The sequence below is a fragment of the Notothenia rossii genome (genome assembly GCF_949606895.1).
Source record: "Notothenia rossii genome assembly, chromosome: 1".
Taxonomy (NCBI): domain Eukaryota; kingdom Metazoa; phylum Chordata; class Actinopteri; order Perciformes; family Nototheniidae; genus Notothenia; species Notothenia rossii.
Window position 1 is genome coordinate 87,360,078 of NC_136912.1, and position 22,559 is coordinate 87,382,636.

General features: G+C 41.3%; 1 protein-coding gene across 1 annotated transcript in view; it reads right to left on the bottom strand.

Moving 5' to 3' along the window:
- Positions 1 to 22,559, bottom strand: part of polrmt (polymerase (RNA) mitochondrial (DNA directed)) — a gene marked incomplete at its 5' end in the record, with an annotated part of 40,027 nt that overhangs the window by 9,784 nt on the left and 7,684 nt on the right. The window contains 10 exons of the mRNA XM_079650816.1: positions 1,447 to 1,499; positions 9,286 to 9,399; positions 11,704 to 11,790; positions 12,847 to 13,026; positions 14,946 to 15,068; positions 16,874 to 16,996; positions 17,503 to 18,288; positions 19,992 to 20,231; positions 21,178 to 21,348; positions 21,733 to 21,900. Coding sequence (XP_079506942.1) covers positions 1,447 to 1,499; positions 9,286 to 9,399; positions 11,704 to 11,790; positions 12,847 to 13,026; positions 14,946 to 15,068; positions 16,874 to 16,996; positions 17,503 to 18,288; positions 19,992 to 20,231; positions 21,178 to 21,348; positions 21,733 to 21,900 — 2,045 coding nt within the window. The remainder of the gene's footprint in view (positions 1 to 1,446; positions 1,500 to 9,285; positions 9,400 to 11,703; positions 11,791 to 12,846; positions 13,027 to 14,945; positions 15,069 to 16,873; positions 16,997 to 17,502; positions 18,289 to 19,991; positions 20,232 to 21,177; positions 21,349 to 21,732; positions 21,901 to 22,559) is intronic.

Below are 22,559 nucleotides of genomic sequence, written 5' to 3' on the forward strand. Positions count from 1 at the left end.
CTAATGGGAATGGAGACAGAGCGGAGAGAGCGCCCTGGGCCTAACCCAAAGCACACACGCATCTAAATATTTACATATTTAGACGCTGGACATGCTTTTTTTGGATCTTTAAATTACAGCCAGTGCAGAAGAGTGTGGAGGGAAATGCCGAGGAAAATCAGCCATGGTGATTGTGTCAAGTTTAGCTCAGAACGTCAGCCTGTGAAACACTGATGCTTCCTCTGACAGTGAAATCTAAAGTTTCACGAGACAGCCTTTCTGCGCGACATCCTGCCCTCTCTCTGCTGCCTCTCAACTTCCTCTGCTTTCACTCCTCCGGCTGCTTTTTAAGGATTCACACTGCTGGATGTGTAGAGCACTGTAGATGTCAGATTGAGGACAGCTGCCAGTCTTTTGTCATCTCTGTCATAAGTGATCTCACTCCAGTCTTCCCTCGACACACTGTTGATGACTCTCTGTGTCCTCTGCTCACCTCTTTTCCTGTTCGTCTTTTGAAATCCATACATTTTTATCAAGCCCTTCCCACCATTGAGAATAAATGGCTGACTGCCACTCAGGGAATCACAGGTGCAAAAAGAACCTGTTTAACAATTTAACGTAATATGCTTACATGGTCTTTTCAGAGTCAAACATGTGTAGGGGTTACAATCATACACATGGACATTGTAATATGTGGAATGAAGTGTTTTACTGCTAGTCTAAATTGTATTTATACTACCACTACAGAACATTAGTTTATTTAAACCAAATGTTAAACAAATGATTCCCATTATAAAAACATTTTGTCATTTAGATTCGATTTCGACCATTTTTTTTAAATGTGGATTTTGCTGCTGACTTTCTCGCATAACCCCCCCTTCAAAATAGATTTTGGTTGTCATATTATTTTATAAATGAAGCATCTGGAGAAAAGAGTTTGAACTCATTTCTGTTTGTGAAAGACCCATTTCAACTTATTGTATCTGAAGCTGTTAGTGTTGAGCAATGCTTTCAAAGAAAGAGTTTGAAACGCTTCTGATGCCATTTCCTACTTTATGACAAATGCAAAGTTACATCCGAGGAGGCAATTAATGGAAATATCCACAGGAGACAGAGCTATGGTGCAGCAGAAGGTCTTGAAAGTGTAAGCTAATTGCCTCCAGAGAACTCTACTTTCTGCTCCCATTCACTTCTAAAAGCTAAATGGTGATCATCTCCAGCAGTCTGAAGCTACATTTGAAAGCTTGTGACTGCAAACTCACAAAGAGTTCAGACAGAATGGCCTGCAAACATGCTTTCTTTCATCAGAGATGTTCTGTCTTTGTTTCTGGTCACTGATTTGACACTTCAGCACAACATGTCAAGGAGCACCATGAGAGAATAAAGTGGTAACATTACATCTGCTGTGGCTCAGGTTCAGTATGAGAGTGGAAAAACCAGACAGATGTTAGTTGCAGGAAGACTTACTGCTTGGTGTCATAGTTGATCGTGAGGAAGACACTTTGGAGCTGACTCTTTAACTGCGGGCAAAAGAAAGACAAACAAATGAAGGGGTTAATCATCTCAAGTCAACTCTGTACTCAAAGTCAATATCACATTGTTCCATTTCAACTCAAAGATGTTCAAGACGTTGCAATTACTTAGATCTATTTGTAGAGTAAATAATCAAACTGTGTAAGTACTGTTAGTTATTGATCAAAGCCAGATTTACCCGATACGAATAAACAGAACATGTGTAAGTTTGAGTCTTCCTAATTAATAACAGGCTCCCACGTGGATACAGATGCATTCATTTCCTTTTATGTAGGTCAAATATATTGAAATGCATCATAAGCAAGCAACACAAAGAAATACATGAATTCACATTAGGCAAAATGGGGTCCTTTTCATGTGGTGTTTACATGTTTGTGTTTTCGTAGGTTAGTTTTTGGTTTGCTTTATACTACCATTACATGGCTGTAAACTAAATGTGTTGCTGGATGGGGTCTTAGAATTCAACTTCTTTTATGTCAATAACACAAACAACTACTTCAGATATGAGCTCAGGAGACCACAGCTGTTCTGACACCCTTAGGAGTCTTTAATAAGTGTGTGTTTGGTGCTAATGTCCTGCTCTTTTATTTGATCTTGTTTGCTTCTGAACACTGAAATCACAGGCCCTTTGAAGTGCACATCCCTCTGCGATTTGAACCGTTCCCCAATCTGCTTTGTACTCTTTCTAAGTCTACAATGTCCTCCTGCAAAAGCTGAAAACCAGAACTTTTCAAGTGTGACGATCTCCTGAGTGCTGTAAAGGTTTTAGGAGGACTGCAATATCTCGTGGACCCTAATTGGGAGGTGTTCCCACATGGTTAAAGGAAATAAATAAAAAACTCCCAATAGAAGAATTAAATTGTGCTGTGTCATGATTTTGGTGAAGTCACTTCAGTTAGCATTGACTATACATGCTGTGTTGGGTATTGGGACATTAAAACTGTAATTCATATTTGTTGAGTGTGGTGGACCAACCAACAGGCGGACTGACATTTCCATACTTCAAGTCCCACACCGCTAGCTGCACTGTTTGAAACTAGTAATAGAGTATGGTAAGAAATGTAACCATATTCATTTCATTTTCTACATCATCTACTTCTCCAAGTAGTAAACATGGTGGACGAGGTGCTTTGTTAAAATTAGGCTGATTTTTTTTTCCCGGTAATTCATATTTCTACGACAGCATTAAAGTAAAAATAAAATATTAAAATGACTACCAGATATGTATTCATCATGGGTGGTTGTGGCTCAGGGAGGACACGCGTCTACCAATGAGAAGGTTGTTGGTTGGATTCCCAGCCAACAATAGGCCTGTTGAATCATCCTTTGGCAAGACACTTAACCAAATCAAATCGCTCCCGTAGGAATGTCTACGGTATTGAAAAGCGATATTTTACACAAGTCTCTATGTCAAAAAGTGTCAGATATATGACCTGTAAATTAATGCAATGATCGGTCTCATAGATAGTTGATTCTGTGCCGGTCATGTATGCACAGTAGTTCAGGTCGAGTTCACAGTGAAGCAAGCAAGCAAGCAAGCAAGCAAGCAAGCAAGCAAGCAAGCAAGCAAGCAACCACACACACACACACACACACACACACACACACACACACACACACACACACACACACACACACACACACACACACACACACACACACACACACACACACACACACACACACACACACACACACACACACACACACACACACACACACACACACACACACACACACACACACACACACACACACACACACACACACACACACACACACACACACACACACACACACACACACACACACACACAAGGTTGCTGTATGATGAATGACAGAATCACAAAATTATAAAAAAAATTTTTTAAAATAGAAGTCTAGTGTATCAAAACCCCATCAGTCTGTGCCATGGCTGCTATCTCATCGATCATTGCTCTAGGAGGTCTTGTGGGGGGGAGCTGTCCATCATCCCCCCCTTTTTTCTATCCTCTCTGTGTGTTAAGGAAGAAGAAAACGCCAAGCTGTGATGCAAAAAAGGTGTAAAAGTGAAAGAGATGGAGGTTACGTTGGATGTGAGTAATGGACTGCCTCACTGTAGATGAGGTCACTACCTTACCCTGGTTCATTATAATGCATACGTGCATGATTTGTGTAACAGACCTGACTCAAACCCTGGCGCTGTGATAAATGAGACCTTGGTTAATCCTGCTGTGTGTCTGTGGGGAATAGGCTCCTCTAAATCACATGAGAGTCAAAGCACAGATGGTCATGGTTACAACAGTCATCACTAACCACATATAAGCCATGCTGCCAAAAGGGGAATCCCCATACATCACAAACCGGAGTTCAAGCTCCGTGCTAGAGCTTTTCAGGTTCAGAACCGGTTCTTCGGTTTAGCTCCGGCTCTTTTCACACTGCCCGGAGTCCGACTGGTGCTGCGTCATCGTTTGCGTCATGACGTAACCGTTTGCGTGCCTGCTTCATAAAGCCAAACCGCGCGGAAACCCCTCACAGCTGACACCGACAACAACAATGGCCGATTATGCTCCAGCTTCCTCTGTACCTCTTCAGAAGACCAGATACCCAGTAGGTAGCTCGTCTCTTCAGTGGACCATTGCTGCTTGTTAAGTTTCTCCATCGTTGTGTACAAACTGGATAAAACGCCGGCTTTTTGTTGTTGTTCAGGAGTTGATCCCACCCCTGCCCCTGCCCCCACCTCGACGTAAGCGTGACGTATGCGGTGCTTTTGCTCTGGCCGGGCAATTTTTTGGTGCTCGAAACGAACCGGATTCCGGAGCTAAGAGGCTGCTCCGCTGCGGTGTGAACAGGAAAACCCGGTGCTTTTCAAGCTCCAGCTCCGAACCGGCCCTGAAACACCGTTGGTGTGAATGAGGTAAAAGTGGTTCGAAACACACGCCTCATCCATTCAGGTGGAGTAATTCTTCGTTACACCTCACTTCCCTGCTGTTCCGGGTCACCTGGTCCTCTCCCTCGCCTTCATCCCCTGAAGACAGCTGCAGACTCATTGTCACACACACCACTGAGTCTCGCCAACCCTCCACTGACCTTTTTTCCAGACATCCTTTCTACCAAACGTTTTGTGTCTCTCTCTTCCACTCGGGGGTCTCCTTGAAACTCAGACTGCATTCATTATTTCACCTGAAAATGCCACGAGATTCTGCGAGATCAACGAAACACTGTGTGACCCCTCGGAACCGCTCGCTTCTCATCCATGACAAGAGAAGACATGGAGGGCATCCCGCGACATTTAGGGAAACGTATCCCCAGAATTAGAAAAGAGGACACACTCCGATTATACTGTCCCAGAGAATGTTTCCAAATCTGCAGTCATTTTGCTTCCATACAAAGGAAAGGCAGACTAGACAGACACTGACTACATACGACACAAAATGACCACAAACTATCAGAAAACCCCCACAAAAAGCTTCTAAATGTGTCTTTTGATGTTGGTGTATATGTAGAATGGGGCCTGTCTGTGCACAGGAGGCTCATGGTCTCATAGTCTGTACATGATGTTTAAACATTTTCATTCATTCCAGAGGCTCATACTACATTATACTAATCTATTGATTGATGATGACAGTGGATTTTTGTATTCAAAATAAATGTGCACAATGCGTTAACGTCCAGGGAAATAACCAAATCCTCTCTTTCCACACAGAGGACACCCAGCTTTTAGTCACACTATACACTCACAAATCCAGCCAATCCAGCTGAGAGCTCCCTCGTGTCTCCATCCCCTGAAAGTGAGATTTCATTGTAACCTTGCATGAGAGTGGAAAATGAAAACTAAAGGAGGAACCTGAGCCAGAGTGACCTCTGATCCGATTAGTATCTCTCAATCCCGTTAAGCAGCCTCCCTGATGTATGTGTTTGTGCTCCATTCAGCTACTCCATCAACTCTAATTTCCTCACCTCCCATCAGCCATGGAAACTACTCGATTACACTGCTCTGCATTTGTACTCTCCTCTGTATGCACACTGAAAAGAAGCAACACACTGCACACACACTCCTTTGTGAATGGATGCTATTGTAGCTTGTTCTCTTCACAGCCTCACACTTCATCTTCCTGTTCTATCTAGAGTAATTATTAACGACCCCCAAAAAACACCGCAGCCTCGGATTTAAGAGGCAGAGAGGAGACGGGGAGATTGAATTGAATCCAGCCATGACTGGAAAGGTGACCTTTCTGCAAGTTTCATTTCTGGTGCTCAATGATGCAACTGGATTAAAGAATGAATGCAGGGGATGAAAAAAGTGATCTCTGAAATAAGACCTTGATGGTCCATCAAGTCGTCGCTTCATTCATTTATTCATCTTTAGGCCTTGGAAAAAACTCACAGGCTAATCAGCTTCCTTTTCCCTGCTGGACATTAAAAGAAACAGATCCAATCAGAGTTCTACTTCATGGACAGAGAGAGATGCAGCCTCAGCGCACCCACCATCTGTCACCCTTGCTCTCTTGCACTTTCTGATGAGGTGTCAATCCCCCTCTAAGCCACCTTCTGCTTCATGTCATGCTAAAAGAGCAAGTGGCATGTGGAGCCAGCCTATGAGCTAGCTGTCTGCATGAGCTTTGTTTACGCTGTGTCTGTTTCCTCCTTTCACTTAGTTAATGGACTTAAGGATAAGGAGGTCAAATAGGATTTTATATAATGACAGACTTATGTATGATTTCTCACACACACACACACACACACACACACACACACACACACACACACACACACACACACACACACACACACACACACACACACACACACACACACACACACACACACACACACACACACACACACACACACACACACACACACACACACACACACACACACACACACACACACACACACACACACACACACACACACACACACACACACACACACACACACACACACACACACACACACACACACACACACACACACACACACACACACACACACACACACTTAAATGGGAGAAACACTTTAAGTTAAGGGGCCTAGGCTTGGGTCATTTCTTGTTTTTCGCTTATTTGTTTAAATATTTCTTTAATAATGTGTGCTTGCCTTTTTCTTTAATTGATATGTCTAGTCATTTTATTTATGCCTGTAGTCTGCACTGTTTCTTTGCTGCAGTGAAGCTGTATCTTTGCCTACTGCAGGACAAATGAAGGATTCTGATAATATAAACGTATTTTTGATGTTTTACGCACAAGTCTATTGACGGGACTGTTCCAGATTGAAATAGACTACTTTTCAGCCAAACAACAATCAACATGGCTTGATGATATCATTCTTTATATAGCCTTCCTATCAATTGTTTTGAGGCTCCATAATAAACACAGATAATGTTTGACTGGAATTCCTCCCATCTCTATGGGACATGAACATTTTTCCGAACCGGCACGAAAGCGTTGACAGGCATTCACACACACACAAGCATGTTATCTGAACTCAGACTTGTTATCTTTAAGACATGCTGCTGTCAGGACTTCCACAGTGACGGAGAACTTTAGTGATGTTTTTGAGCTCCTTCAAAGTTGGGCCACTCACAGCAATCACATCACACCATCAGTGGTGAAAGCCCAGCATCCAGGACAATACTCATGATAAGGTGCATGTCTTGCGTATAATAAGAGTGAAACAATAATTATTTTAGGACGTTTGGAAAAAGAAATTGAAAAGAGACTGAGGGAGGGCAATAAAGAGAGTGGACTATTGTTCTGAACTAAAAGAGCAAACACCAACAACACTTTGTGAATAACTTTGGTTTTAGCCAAAGATAGTTTGAGTCCAACACAAAGGGATGGGGGGATGGGTTGAGGACACACTAAAATAAAAGCCAAACTGCAGTGAGTCTCGCAGGCTCACTTTTTGTTTGAGGTATTTGTCTAGGAAATAAATTCACGGAGCCCTGGCAGGCTGCCATTCTGTCAAAGAGCTACAACCAAATTAGTTATACTGGTGGTGGTGGTGGTCTAATGGATAGTGGTGGTCTAATGGATAGTGAGGTGGGCTGAAGACTGGAAGGTTGTGAGTCCCGCCTGGAACACCACTACTAGTGTGCCCTTGAGTAAGGCACTTAGCCCTTAGTTACTCCAGGGAGAATGTCCCTGTAAATCGGTAATTGTAAGTTGCTTTGGATGAATGAAATGAAATGAAATGTAATGTAATGTAATGATATCCTAAACAATGTACAGAGTCCAGAGGATCCAGTACTGTTAACGTGTGTGCCATGAAGAGCACTTGTCAATTATCTATCTGTTGGAAAAGGCTGATCAAAATGCACACTTGCAGTTCCCTTAATTTGAGCAAATGCATGTTGGGCCTTGCCAGACCATAATAAGTGGAGCCTTTGTGGGCAGGCTGTGTGAGCATGATAGATTGCTCTCATAACAGCTTGTTATAAGATGACAGCTATAAAAAGAACCACTAATCTTAGTTTTAATATATACAGTATGAGTGTAAATACTCATTTGAAATCATATATGCCTGTCTATTTAAAGTCAACCAACGCATCACAGCTAACCGGCCATTTATTATCAGCTTCATCAGAAATTCCATCAAAGCCCAATGAAATCGAATAAGTGGAAATGAAACTCTGAGATCATGATAATAGTGAAAGCGATGACCCATAGCATCTCACTGCCTCATGGAAATATGAGAACGAAAAGAGGAGGAAGGAGCGGTCAATTTGGACACACATTACAATATCAGCAATAAGATGGTGGTCAGTAAGCCAACAGAGGGATAAATGAGTACTGTGTGCTAAGGTGAGTCAAAAACACGGATACAACGTGTGCTATAAAAGGTCAGTTTTGCGAGTGGTGTGAAAGGTGAGAGCAAAAGTAAGGAAGAGCAAAACACATGGTGTCAAAAGATAACGATAAAAGAGAATACATAACGTATCAAATACAGAGAAATAAAAACTGGCCTGTAATTGGCAAAACTGTCTAACTTACGGTGTACGAAACGATGGTGAACGGCACCGTCTGAGGGTTTGAAGTGGTCGAACTGATCAGTTAAAGTCCACTTGTTTCTAGATTGGACTCCCAATCAAACATGACCTGACATGTCCCGGCATGAGACTCTGTAACGGCCCGTCCACACTACAGCTTCGACAGCTTCAAAAACGGTTTCCAACGCGTCTGCCCATTCACTGGGGTGACGTCACGTTGCCTCGCTTTTCGCCGAACCGAATTGTGGGTAGCAGAGCGGAGCTTTCCTGGCGTTTCAGGCTGCAGAAGTTGAGCAATGTTCAACTTTTGAAGCTTCTGAAGCTTTCGGTGGAAGCCACAGCCAATCAAATCATATGCCAGTACAAGCTCTAGCCAATCAAACCGCTGCTTGTGTGTCAGGGGCGGGAGATTCATGTGATTGGTTGTTGGTCGAGCTTCAGACACGCCCGCCGCCAAGCTTTTTTTGAAGCTGTAGTGTGGACGGGCTGTAACACCTCTGCTGCGCTAGTTGCTTTATTCTATATTTATTTAGTTTACTTTTTTATTTTATTTATACTTTCTGTATTATTATTAGTCTTGCATGACGTACCATTGTTAATATTTCCTCGTGCAATATTATATTTATTTTCTATGTAATGTGCACGTTTGGACCTGAAGCCCTGCTACACTTGGCATCTGTTCTAATTCCAATGGTACAAACGTAGCTAGACATAGCAGAGATGCGTGTGATTAATAAAAAGTAACTTCTCTGAGAAAAACGAGTAAAGAGTATCTTCATAATCCGTCGTAAGAGACTTACCACTAGGCGGCGTGTGCGGTGGTAGGGCTGAATGACGGGCAATCCCAGGGGAGTCACCCACTGCACAGAGTAGCCAGCCTTGGAGATGAGCCTGGCGCTCTCGGTCAGCCATTCCTGCAACACACAGATGCAAAAGCAGAGGTAAATTGAGGGCACATACTGGATTGTGAAACATACTCAGAAAATCAAAGCCCGCCAGCAATCAAGAGTGTGAGCCTGTCTATTTCCTGTGTAAGTGTGTTTTATGTGGTTCAAATCAGTGAGTCTGGACCGTTTGTAGGTGGATGTAATTAATCGGGCTTTAAAAAGAAAGAACATCATGGTGCATTGGGAACAGCAGAAAATACACTGCATAAAAGATGCATAATGTCTGCTGTTTTACTTCTTGAAACGGCAAACAAGTGTTGCAAACTTTCAGAGGAACAAGTGAGAAGTTGTCGATAAATATCCGTAAGTTTTGCACAAGTGTCTGGCAAAGTTTATCTCCAGGAATAGAAGCCCTGTTAATGCCCCAAAAGTGCCTCCTCACACATGCAGGCACATGGAGAGCTGTAGGAAAGATATATTTGTCCTAACAACTCGAGATAGCAGTCTGGCCCAAAGCCGCACCATTCATCATCACCTCTCTCCTTTTACTCTCAGGTACATCGAAAAGAAGATAGTGTGGAAGCAAAGAGATGGGAGAGTGAGATTAGATAGTGAGGAATCCGGAGAGATTGACTGATCAGTCAGTAATAGATTGATAAGCAGCAGAGGGAGGGAGGGAGGGAGGGAGTGGACAGACACAGTTGGAAGGAGAATAAATGGAAAATAAACAGGGGAGGAGGGGTCAGGGATGACAGAGCTGCTTCTCTCTCACTCATACTCAACTCACTGCTGAAAACCCAGAGGATGTGACCTGTTTGAAAGCAACAGGTGCACACACTCACTCAGACACTTACACACACACACACACACACACACACACACACACACACACACACACACACACACACACACACAACAGCATTAGGTGGGCACCAAGGCATGATGGGAAGCGTATTTTTCATCTCAGACTGGGCCATCCCCACTCATTTCCCAGAGGACACAAACATGGTCGTGGGTGGTGTTTCTATTTGCTTGCCAGACTCCTCTCTGCCTGTGGAGATAATATAGTATCCCCCGCCAAGGGCACATCCTAAATCTATAAAAAGAGTCTCTGTGATGAATGGCTGCAGTAGTCACGGTAGTGGTAAAGTAAACTAGACATTATTAGAAAATGAAATATCATCTTATCTAGAGTAGTAGGTCAGTAGACAAAAGCTTTTATATTTAAGTCTTTCCAAAGAAGATACGTAGGGGGAAAACGTAAAAAAAAAATGAATTACAGGGAACATAGGAATTGTCTTTTGTTATTTTTATTATCCTACAAAAATATTTAGTCCGATAATCTGGGTTTATACTGTACATAGCAATTGATTGCAGAAACATTTATTTGTTTTTAACCTACATTTTATTTTATTTTATTTTATTATTTGAAACTTTATTCTTCATCTTGAACCTTTTATTTATCAGTCAACCAATTTTCAGAGTTCGCATTTTTAGCTGATCTGATGCACATTAAAGTCTCTAGGTTACACAGACAACATCATTGGATTAATTACATGTACGTGTCTTAGTCGACCATTGTCTTCATTTGACCCATAATAATACATTACAAATGATCAGGCATCATGACATAAACTTTAATTATATCACCTAATGGTTATGACTTTAAAGGTCCCCTATTATACTGTTTTTCATCAATCTATTATAAGTCTCAGATACATTAAAAACATGTCTCTGAAGTGTTTGCCTCAAAATACCAAACAGATCATTGCAGAATTACCCATAATCCCCTCTGTTTCTTCAGCCCTGTTTCAAAAGTTCTGATTCTCTGTCTGTTACTTTAGATGAAAATAAGGAGCCCCTCCCCACGCCCCTCTGAGAGATATTTGGTTAAAAAGAACTCAATGGTGCTCTAGGAGGAGATTCAGGTGATAAGGGGGGGGGGGTTACCTTGGTTGGTGATTGGCTAATGGTTACAAAAGCCAAAAAAATCGTTATGACATCACAAAGTGGCCAAAATCTGATCAGCTCATTTTCAAACAGGTTTTTACATAAATGGGTCAGGACAAAAAGAGAGAGAATCTTTTTTCTTGAAACTTTCAGAATGTCTTTACACAGAGGGGACAAATGATGTATTGATGTAGAAAAGAAATGAGGATTTTGCATAATAGGTCCCCTTTAAGGTGTTGGGACTTATTGCATGAGGGATATAGATTCTAGTAAAAATAAGAACAACTGTACTTTGAGACAATATTTCTACTGAATGTCAGCTCTGTTTTGCAACTAGTAAGAAACAAATGTGTTTTTTTTAAATAGGTGCGATAAACTCACCTGGATCTCTCTGGTCCCTGTGAACATCTCCTTCAAGCCGTTGAACACCAATCGCACCAGGTAACGAGATGCCTCCCATAAATGCTCCTGGAAAACAATACATGATTATGCTTTTGTACTTTTGCACACATCACCTTCTCGCTTCACTGCATTCCTCATCAATACAAATGAAGTTAGTTATTATTAGCTATTACATGTATAATGCAAATATGTGGGAAAAGTTGCAGCACTGAATGAGCCTGGGACATTTCAGATATCATTACAGCGATACGATCTCTTCCTGGCATACAGCTTCCTCCCCCCCCCCCCACATCCATCCCCCTGTAATCACTCACAATTACACTTCCCTCCAATTCTGTGTTTAAACAATTAGGAACATTATACAGGAGTCATTTAGCACAATCCTCTCTGGCTGTGAGATGGCAGATACACTGACAGCAGGATCATGTTGGTTTTATCTAAACAGACAACCAGAATAACTCCAACTATTGTAAGGCAATATATGCAGCTATTTGACAAATAATAAGCATTACAGAGCTGTAGGAAGATTACATGCCTCCCTTTCCCTGCCATATAATCATGTGTTCCAGTCAAAGAACCGGTTATGTCCAATGAAATCAAAGTGCAGTGGTTCTGAACTAAAAATAGATTTATAATGACTGTGCACAGGATATCGAATATAGCTGTTGTTGTATAACACTGCTGGCCTCCCTGATACAACCATGCTATATCTCATTCCACTGCAATAACCCATAAATAAACTTGCCTAATAGGAATAATAAAAGCTAATGTTCTTGCTCCACCAACAGCACACTTGGAGACAGGGTGCTAGGAGTCTTAATGTCAAGGTCAAAGCTACTGAAATCATTTGCAGTCACTGTCAGCTGTGTGATAAATGCCTCCTTGGACACAGAGGAGACAATGGAGTAATTACATTCAAGGAGGTTGGATCAGTTGTATTTCATTGAGATTCAGTATGGGCTGAGTGTATTCATCTCTGAATGTGTAACCGGAGAGGAGACGTAGAAGGATATAGAGTAGATCTTTCACTAAAAGGCCACTCTCTCATCCCGCGCTGATACAACACTAAAAATAAAACACTATGCAGTGCGAGGGGAGCCCACATCTACCACATAACCGTACCTTGGGGAACTCATCAATCTCCTTCAGTCTTTTCTCTATCTGCAGGCGGCCCCCGTAGCGTGTGACCCCGTACACCACAGTCATCACGGTCTGCTTCACCACCTTCCTGCTGATGACGCCCTCCAGGAGCTGGGCGATTTTCACCCCGTTCTTTGCATCCCGCACTCTAAACTCCTCCACCTGAAACACATGGACATGTCGGGCATATTAACAGATGTGTTATTGGAGAATATTTAAATGCACAAGCCCAAATACATATAGATCAGGGTAGAAGTAGTGATGTGCAATACAGCCAAACTCTTCTATCCAGATATTGATTTATATCATGATTTGTTTGGTAAGTCAATAATTAAGTAGTATTTATCTAACAACCAGATCACAACAATAATCAGCTAACCAATCAGAGCAGACTGGGCTCTGGTTTCAGACAGAGGGTGAAAAGAGGTGCTGCAGCACAGGCAGTGTGAGATAAATAAAGGGCTTTTTGAACATTAAAGCGTGTAACAATGTCACAATAGAGGCACAACATGTAAACATATATTTGTCATACTGAGTATTTTTTTATTTAATAAAAAGGAACTTTAGTAATACTTTAACCGTTTCAAGTTGATTTGGAGCGAGAAATATATTTCTATATAGCATCTTTTGTTGATTGCATTGACTAGGTATTGAAAAGTGTGCTGTCAAATGAAAGAAAAATGTTTGGCAAGTTTCCTAAGAAATAATGACATTGTTTCAGCTGAAGATTACTTTTTGAACAGCCTATCTTTACGAGTTAAACATATATATTTATCCAGGGGGTTGGTTAGTTCACAAGCATGATCTACAGTATCTTAGGTTCAAATAAAACTGTTTGATAATGTCTGCCTGCATTGTCCTGCTCTCTCTTACAGTCAGTCGTCCAGCTCACTGACAACTAGGGTTGCAAAGGGGCGGAAAGTTTCCATGGGAAGTTAAGCTGGGGAATTTTGGAAATATTTGATGCAAAATTAAACAAAAAAACATGACATTTCCTTTTTTTTTAAAAAGTAGAACAGAACAAGTTTTAATTATTTTATTGAACAATTATTTGTTTCATTGAAGAACGAAAACAGGAATGTTGAGTTAAATGTTACTCATCCCCCCCAACCCCACTCATTCAAAATGAACAAAAATGCACCCCCCATCCAAAAATCCCCACAAAGTCCCATTCCAAATGTTAAATGAAAAGAGCCCTTCTCCCTCCAAAAAGTCCCATTAAACATGAAAATCTTCCTTCAATCGATCCTCTGCATTTTGGCTAAACCCTTTCAGTCAACGGGCTCTTCCTGGGCCTCATCAACATCTAACTCTGAGTCTTCCTCTTCAGTGTCACTGTCCAGCCTTGTTGAGGATGGCTCTGTGTCAGGCTCAGAGAGCCTTAGGTTTTGCCAACCTTAGGTTTTGTGTGGTCTCAATAGCCATGCAGTAAGCAGTGTGCTATGGCATGGATATTCAAGTGTACTTGAATGGCATCTGTTTGTTTTAGTCAAGATTATGCTAAAATATACTTTCCCCGACTATATTTAAGTTCCCTGTGAAGAGCCAGCCTTCAATTTTGAAAATTCCAAGTTTATTCCCATAGATTCCCATGGAAAGTTTCCATCTTTAAAAATTCCCGGAATTTTGCAACCCTACTGACAACCCACCAATGTACTTTGCAAGTCACTGCCCTTTGATTCAGCCGCAGACAGACTTTTTTCCCCAGCACACTCTGATTTTCCCTGTACTGAAATGTCACATAACAATTAGCTTCAATTATTCCAGCCTGAAAAGTATGCAGGTTCACAGCAGGCTGGGTTCTTTTATAGCATTGTCTGTGCACTTGCCCCCTTTGAGCTTTTGGATATGAGCGTCTACTCTCAATGCACTTTAATGCAAGGCCTGAAGAAATGAAACACCTTTTTTTAGATGCTAGAACTGAAGTGAGAAACTTGAAATATATTCTCAATGTTTAAACTGTCACTAACTCATGGGAAACAGTAAGAGATTAACAGTTTAGCGGTACCACAATTTGGTTACATTGTGCAACACCAAAGCCATCCAGTTCAAAAAGGTAACAAAAACCAAACCAAGCTGACCTGCTGTGCGACTCCACTGTACACATCCTGAGGCAGCTCACAGGGCGTGAGGTTGACTGATGTGGCACCAATAACATCTCTGCCCAGAGCAGCGTAGTGCTGGAGACCATTACAAGAACCGTCCTGCAGGAGAAAAGGAGAGGGATTAAAGCGAGGAGAGAACACAGGCAGAAAAGGAATAATCAGCACACAATCAGAGCGGGCAGCACAGGGAGAAAAAAGATAACGGGTGCACAAAGGAATATGGATGTTAAAGAACAGCAAACATACTAAAAAGAGGAAACAGAAATGGGGACAGAAAGGGCAATATGAAATACATGAGCATCAGCTAAATGGATGAGAAAAAAATATTTTGTTAAGGCTTTTAGTTCATACCATATTCACTCTGTCAAACCCACAAAGTGAAGCTTGCACTTTACACCAGACCATCAAACCGTCAATGAGCATTTCAAATGATCTGCACCATTCAAAGAAACATCTGGACCGGATTTGGTATCAGACTAGCGGTTAACAATTAACTGATGATATATTTGTTTATCATTTACACTAAATTAAAAGTTACTGGTGGTCATTGTAACAAAATTGAAAAGACACAACATGAATATGGCAAAAAAAGTTAGCCACAATCCTGGCAGCTGCAGAAGTTATCTTATTTATTTTATGTCTGTCCTAATGTGACATTAACCTGAATGTCTCTCTACTTTGCCTAAAGTTCTGTAACTTTCATTAAAAGTCTCTCACACAAGTCTCCTTTGGCTTCTTAGATCCTTTCCTTTATTTATTAACTCATTATCTCAGTTCACATTAGTTAACATCAATGGGACAGACTCAGCTAAAAGGCTCATTTTTTCTACAGACCAAGAGCAGATTGATGATCAAAGCTGAGTAGTTGGGTGGGTAGTCTGGCCATATTGATTACACTGCATTTCATGTTCATATAGTTTATATTATGCTTTTTACTTTGTATAAGTTTAAACTCTGGATTCAGAAACAATATGGGCACTTTCTTTACTTGCATTTGTATTGGTTTGCTTTAAAAAGGACTGGGTTCTGGTTTCAGACAGAGGGTGAACATTAAACACGTCGCAGTAGATACACTAAATACATATATGAGGGACTGCGGATGGAAATGTGCTTAAAGCTGAATCTGGCACTGTTACGCTTGATACATTTGAAGGTTTTAAGTGTTCATTGTCCCTGCCAAATAAACGATTCAATAAATATATGAACCTAGCATAGTTGGGACCCTTTCATTGAGTTTGACATGTTAATGTTTGGTATGTCATTCAGAGGAATTATATCAAATGTGTACATTCCTAAAATATCATAAAGAGGTTTATTTTTAAGTGCCAAATAAAAGGAACATTATAACACGATGTTGACGAAGGTCTTAGGGGCAGACAGTGTTGCTTTGCTCTAGAAAATAAAAGCTTGATATAATGCTTAAACCTGTATATCATCTGTATCTATTATCTGGACACCTGACATACATTTCCTCAGTAAGTGGGCTTGAAATAATAGGAACCATAAACCCAACACTGGCACTTTGTGAGGAGTTGTCTGTTGCTTTTGTTTGTATCCGAGTACAGGATATCTGAGGCTGTGGTCTGTGCGGTGAGATTAGAGCTACAGGTTTCTAACAGATACTATAAATGGCCCCAGATGGCAGGCGATGTTTTGCCTTGTTAACTTCGATGTGCCCTCTAAAACAGCACTATAAAGCATGACTGGATGATTTTGAGGATAATCGCTTCTAATCATCTTATTTTATTTTTAAATCTTTGTTTCACCCAAGAGATGAATTTAATTTCTATTCAGCAGTTGAATGACTTATTAAATAACACATCAGTAGGAGATGGGACATGAGATTCAAACCGCTACACGACTCTGTAAACAGATAAATAATGAGTTCAGGTGTTTTATGGTACCTGGTGAACAGGAAAATGAGAGATGAACCGCGTTGGGTCGGGAGATCTCACAGCGTTGGCTATCTCCATGCAGCAGCCCAGAGCCTGCCAGGGCTCATCTGCATTCATCCACCACTTCTTACCCTGACAAAGACAAACACATTATCCTGCATACATAAACACCACCGGGAAAAGCATTTTACTTTTTGATTTGACAGACATTCATATCCCCTTTAGAATGAGTCACCTCTACAGCTGACCCCAGTAAGAGAAAGGGATATGCTATAATCTGCATTTTGAATACTGATCAGTGCACTACTCATTCTTTATGACTATTGCTGTATAAAAAAAGGTACGTTTCAAACAATTATCTGGTCTTCAGCATTCATTTCTTTAACAATAATAATACGCCACTGTATTCTGCATATTGAAATATACACACGTTTTGTTCTAAAACGGAGCAAATGGCAGTAAACCAGATTCGCCCCCAGGATATATAAAGTATTCTAATTCCAATTCTGGCTGCATATATTAAAAGAATGGCAGGCTTATTTTAATAGAATAAGAAGTTTTAACTATAACCTATGAAGAACTATTAATGTCTCTCTGAACTATGGATAAACAGGACAGAGAAATAAATAGAAACTGACAGTGAGAGGGTTGTCGGCAGAGTCCAGGATGTCCTCCATGATGCTGTTGGCGTACTCCAGCCGTCCCCCCAGTGAGCTCTTCTTCTTCAGTCCCGTCAGATTGACTAAGTGGATCTTTATCCAGTCAAGTCCCTTTGGACCCAGGGGCTTCCCATCTGCAAACACGAGGGCAGCCCGTGTGACATCACTTCCTAGGTGATTAAAGTGCGGGGGACACGGGTAGGTTCGTCCACGGAAGTCCATGTTGTGAGGGAACCAGAAGATCTCATCCCGCATGCAGTTGGCGATGGAGAGTTTATAAAGAGCGTCCATTCGCAGGCTGTGCATCTCACTGCCCTTCTTCCTGGCATTACTCACCTCCCTCTTCATCTGGGCCTTCTCAGAAGACGTACTACTGGGATCTTGGGGGCTGAAATGGGGTATTTTGGGGGCTTCTGACAAAGGAGGAGGGATGTCTAGCTTATCATTACCACGATCATTAAAGATGGAGATAATAATATCCAACAAAGGCTTATTGATCCTCCATGCACAGTTGCCCAGCTGGTTGAGAGTGTCCAGGACCGCATGGAGGTTCTTGCATTGCTCCAGCAACTCCACGTGCTGCGTGGCTCCTTCCGCTGTGCGCATCAGCTGGCTAGGTGTCAGCAGGTAGGCTCCGGATTTGACTGAATTCCAGGGCACAGGAGGGCACAGCATTGGCATCACATAGGAGTCAAAGGTTAACTTGGTCTCCATGGCTTCCAGCTGGATCTGAGACAGGATGGGGTGAGGTTTGATGAAGCCGACCTGCGGGGTGAAACATCGGAGCACATCCAATTAGAAGCCAAACATAGCAGAAGAAAACATGAATGTGAATTCTCATAAATGAATACCAGTAGATGAGATAAATAATCTGTTTCAGAGCAGTTACAATCAGAACCCAACAACTAGGCTAAGCATTACTTCAATTGATATTAGTCCTCTGTTTATCACCAATTAATATCAGATCACTGACATCCACAGAATACTAAGATATCTGCTCGCACATTTTCCATTACAGACTGAAAACCCTTCTCTCTTGACCGCAACTTGGCAACAAACAAAAAAACCACTCTTCTGTAGATAGCACTTTGTATTATTTAAAAGGAGTAGTAGCAATTGGATATAGTTGGCCTATTGATAGCTTTGTACCTGCAGGATTCTTGCTTTAAAAAAAAGATGATTTCTTAATGGCTGAATGCACTCATTAATAAAAGCGCCGGCTTAATAAAATGTAATTTAATGTTATATGAGAGAAAACGTGTAGGCCAATCATTTACACCACGGCACTGGTTTGTCGCATTCATACTTTAAAAGTGGTCACGGAAATTCTGGAGATTTTACATTTGAGATGATCTGCTCAAATGTTTTCTTTTATTGAAGTATCTAAAACCCTGGTCAGGAGTCAGGTTGATATTTTGTTCCTAGGGTCACGTTTCTGATGTGAATGATTGTGTCCTAGTGATACACATACAGCATGTAGGACTGGAAATATATACCATCATTACAAAGGCTATACCAACACCTCAGCATTGCGTTGCATGAGTCAGTGTGCCACGCTGGGATATCAAATCATTAGGATGCTCCCCTGATGGGCTAACCTCCGAGGAAAGAGGAACAATAGGAGAAAAGAAAGTAGAAGGAGAAAGAAATGCATATATATATCGTTTTGTATAAAATAAACTTAAGAGTAAAAGTCTGCAACAGTGTCAGAGTGCATCAAATCCAAAAAGTCCACAAATCCCCCTCTCTCTCTCTCTTCCTGCTCTCTCCCCTGACACGGTCGGCTCACCCCCCTGCAGGGTCCCGTGGCAGTAAATCAGCGAGCCAATTAAGGGGACACTAAAAAAGGGATTAGCCACGAACCTATTCATCTTACTCGACTTTTCCCCCTGCCAATTCTCACGAGGGGAGAAATGGTTTTATTATTCACACTCTTCGGAGCCTCACGTTGAATAGGTGGGTGCACAAGTGTTCAAGGCAAAAGGCTTCAGAGGGAAAGACTGCCTTCCTTTCCACAGTGAAGGTTCAGGGATTTCCTTTGTTTCTGCTCCGCTGTAGATCTTTTTCCATATTACAATATTAACTGTATAACTACTTAAACTAGGCCTGGTTAATCTTCTTATCTGACTGAATTAGTGTCCTTTTCAAAAAGTCCCCATTAATATTATCATTTGATTTGGCTGACTGTGAGTTCTCATAATGACAGATCATTGAGTTTATTTTGAAACCTTTTGAAAATGTTCTTCAACTTTAGGTTGCTGGAGATTCTTTTAAATATAATCCTTGACCTTTTTTCCATATAAATCTCAGATGAAAGGATCTTCTTTGGTCTGGGAACCAAACGCTCAAGAATCCTGTTACGAGGTTTTCTATTTTTGCAAAACCGTTTCAGTATGATTGCTACCAACTCCAGGCTAGCAACTTCTTTTGATATCCCTGTGAGTACTTAGAGAAGACTTCCACTGTACCTGTCGTGTGCTGCGAAAGGTGTACATGTGGTAGATGAGGGGTATGAACTTCTTGTTGAAATCGGGATTCAGGATGTCGCTATTAATTTTGATGTTGCTGACCATCAGATCCACCATGTACATGCCCAGCTCCAGGGTTACTATGAACGGCAAATCGCTCTCTCCTCCCTGCAGCGAGGGGCCTGAACTCTGGTCCATCACTATCTTACACCACTGCTCTCTGGGAAGGGTGTCAAAATCCTAGAAGGAGAAGAACAGGAGTGTTTTTATTTAGTAAGGATTACGTTTTCACTCATCACAATAAGCTACTGTGTTTTTTAACGCATGTTGACACCAAAGATCAAAGAATGTGTCAAAAAAGCACTGCTTTTTGTGATCTAATGAAAAGCTAGCTTTCATATTTCAAGATATCATGAATCCTGTTAAAGTCTAGAGGTATTAAAGGTTCTGCCAAAACGAGAAACCACAGATAGGGAGCCTTCAGGAAAAAGATGATACAAGAGAATAGAGACATTAGTTGGTACTCGGACAAGGAAGTAAGAAGTTGGATTAATGATTTGTGTCATAACTAGGGATGCCAGCGATTGTTCGATTTTTTGAATATTCGTTACAGTCTCTATAATCGAAAATTATTTTTTTTAAAATCGATTTTATTTATATATTTTTTGATTATTATTTATGTTTTTCTTTTTTTTCCTGGCTTAGTTTCAACCAAGGAAAGGGCGGTGGGGGCGGCGAATAATCGATTAATATTCGCCAGGGCTTTCCGATTTTCAAATTTGATCGTGGTCAGTTTCTGGCATCCCTAGTCATAACAGCAAAGAAAATTATAATAATAGGCATATTTTTAAATACCAAGGCTGCATGTAAACAAACAACTAACTTCTAGTATAACTAGGTACAGGAGTATAATGAGCTGTTGCTCATTACAGTCCTGATGACACAGCGGTTTCGCCCCCAGCGGACAAAGACCATAAAAACAGAGTCAGTGAACGGGCTGACACAAAACTTGGAAACAGAGCACCAACTAAAATATGCATGACAACTTTATCTACATTTCTTGTTAAATGTAATGCAACTTAAAATGTCACATTAGCATAGTATCTGATGTAACAGAGCAAAACCAGTACTTAGGTATTGTTCTAAGAAAAGAAACGAGAAGACGTTGGGAATGGTGATACTCTACCTTTCCATCTTTTGCCACCAGGTCCGTGTAGGTGTCGTAAATATTGTTCAATTTTTCCACCGTCTGATTCCGTTGCTTCTGCCTCACGGAGTACTTGGTGTTGACCCTGCCGCCCAGATATTTGGCTAGAATCTTCAGCGCCTCTCCACTCGGAGGCAGTTCGTCAATACTCTGAGTTGTGGGACACAGATAAAAACGTCAAAACATTTATAAACCAATCCTTCAGTCAGAGGGGAAATCAATGTAAAAAACGGTATATTCAGAATGAACAACACATCCCGTGTGTTTGTCCGTGTTGGAAGCAGAGGTATCTGATTCAAACAGGCTCTTTGTTGCTGCCAAAGATAAAGCATGATGATTTTTGCAGCTGTTGTCACCGTCAGATACATGACTTGTGTTGTGTGGCTTTGTGGTCCTACCGCAGTATCGAAAAAAATCAGCTACAAATCGTTTTTTGTATAGTGTACTAGTACAGACGGACAGGCAAGTCTTCGTTAAATCCAAGACTTTCTGCATTTCATTGAGCTGTATGCTGGGCTAGAGGGGGTGTATTACCTGTATCATGATGTCAACATAGTCTTTATCCTCTAGCACACAGAGGTAGGGATAAAGGTTATGCCTATTGTCCGTAGTGTTGGTGTTAGCCAGGATCGTTTTACTCTCCATCAGGGCCTGGAGGAGGCTCTTGTGCCACAGGACCCGCTGATCCGCCAGCAGCTTCCTCTGAAAGGACAAATGTCTGGAAGTCATCCTCATCTTATAACAGAGACTGACAGCAGGAAACAAATAAAGAATGTGACAGTTGTCAAAGAGAATGCATTGTTGCTTGTTTATCACACACTGGATGAACCCAATTGACATAGTTATGAATTGTGAAGCAGCAGATGGGGCCACCTCTCACTAGACATTGTGTAGCATGAGAGAGCGCATGGTATTTGATGGTTGAGCTTTACCTTTAGACGAAAAGGGGAAAAGCCTTATTCTCTTAAGAGGAACACATCTGTTGTCATTTATTGTGATTGTAGTAATGTGTTTTTATTACATGTACCGTACAGCACTTTGGCTCAACCAAAAATCGCTTTTAAATGTGCTTTATAAATCAAACTTATTTGATTTGTGCCACAGACTGTATCATCCAGGACTAAAACAGGTAGTTTGGCAATGTAATAACATATATAAGTTTTCAATGACAATGGAAATCGTCAGCTGTCCTCATCCCTTTATTGAAGTTAGGCAGATATCTAAACCAACACTGTTCTTAGTTTCAAAGAAAACCTGTAAGTATTCAGCCAGAACACGCATGTGCTTCAGCATTACTTTCATTTTCCTGTGCACTATAATACATTTTTTAGATGTGCTTCTTGGTTTTTAATCATTTACTT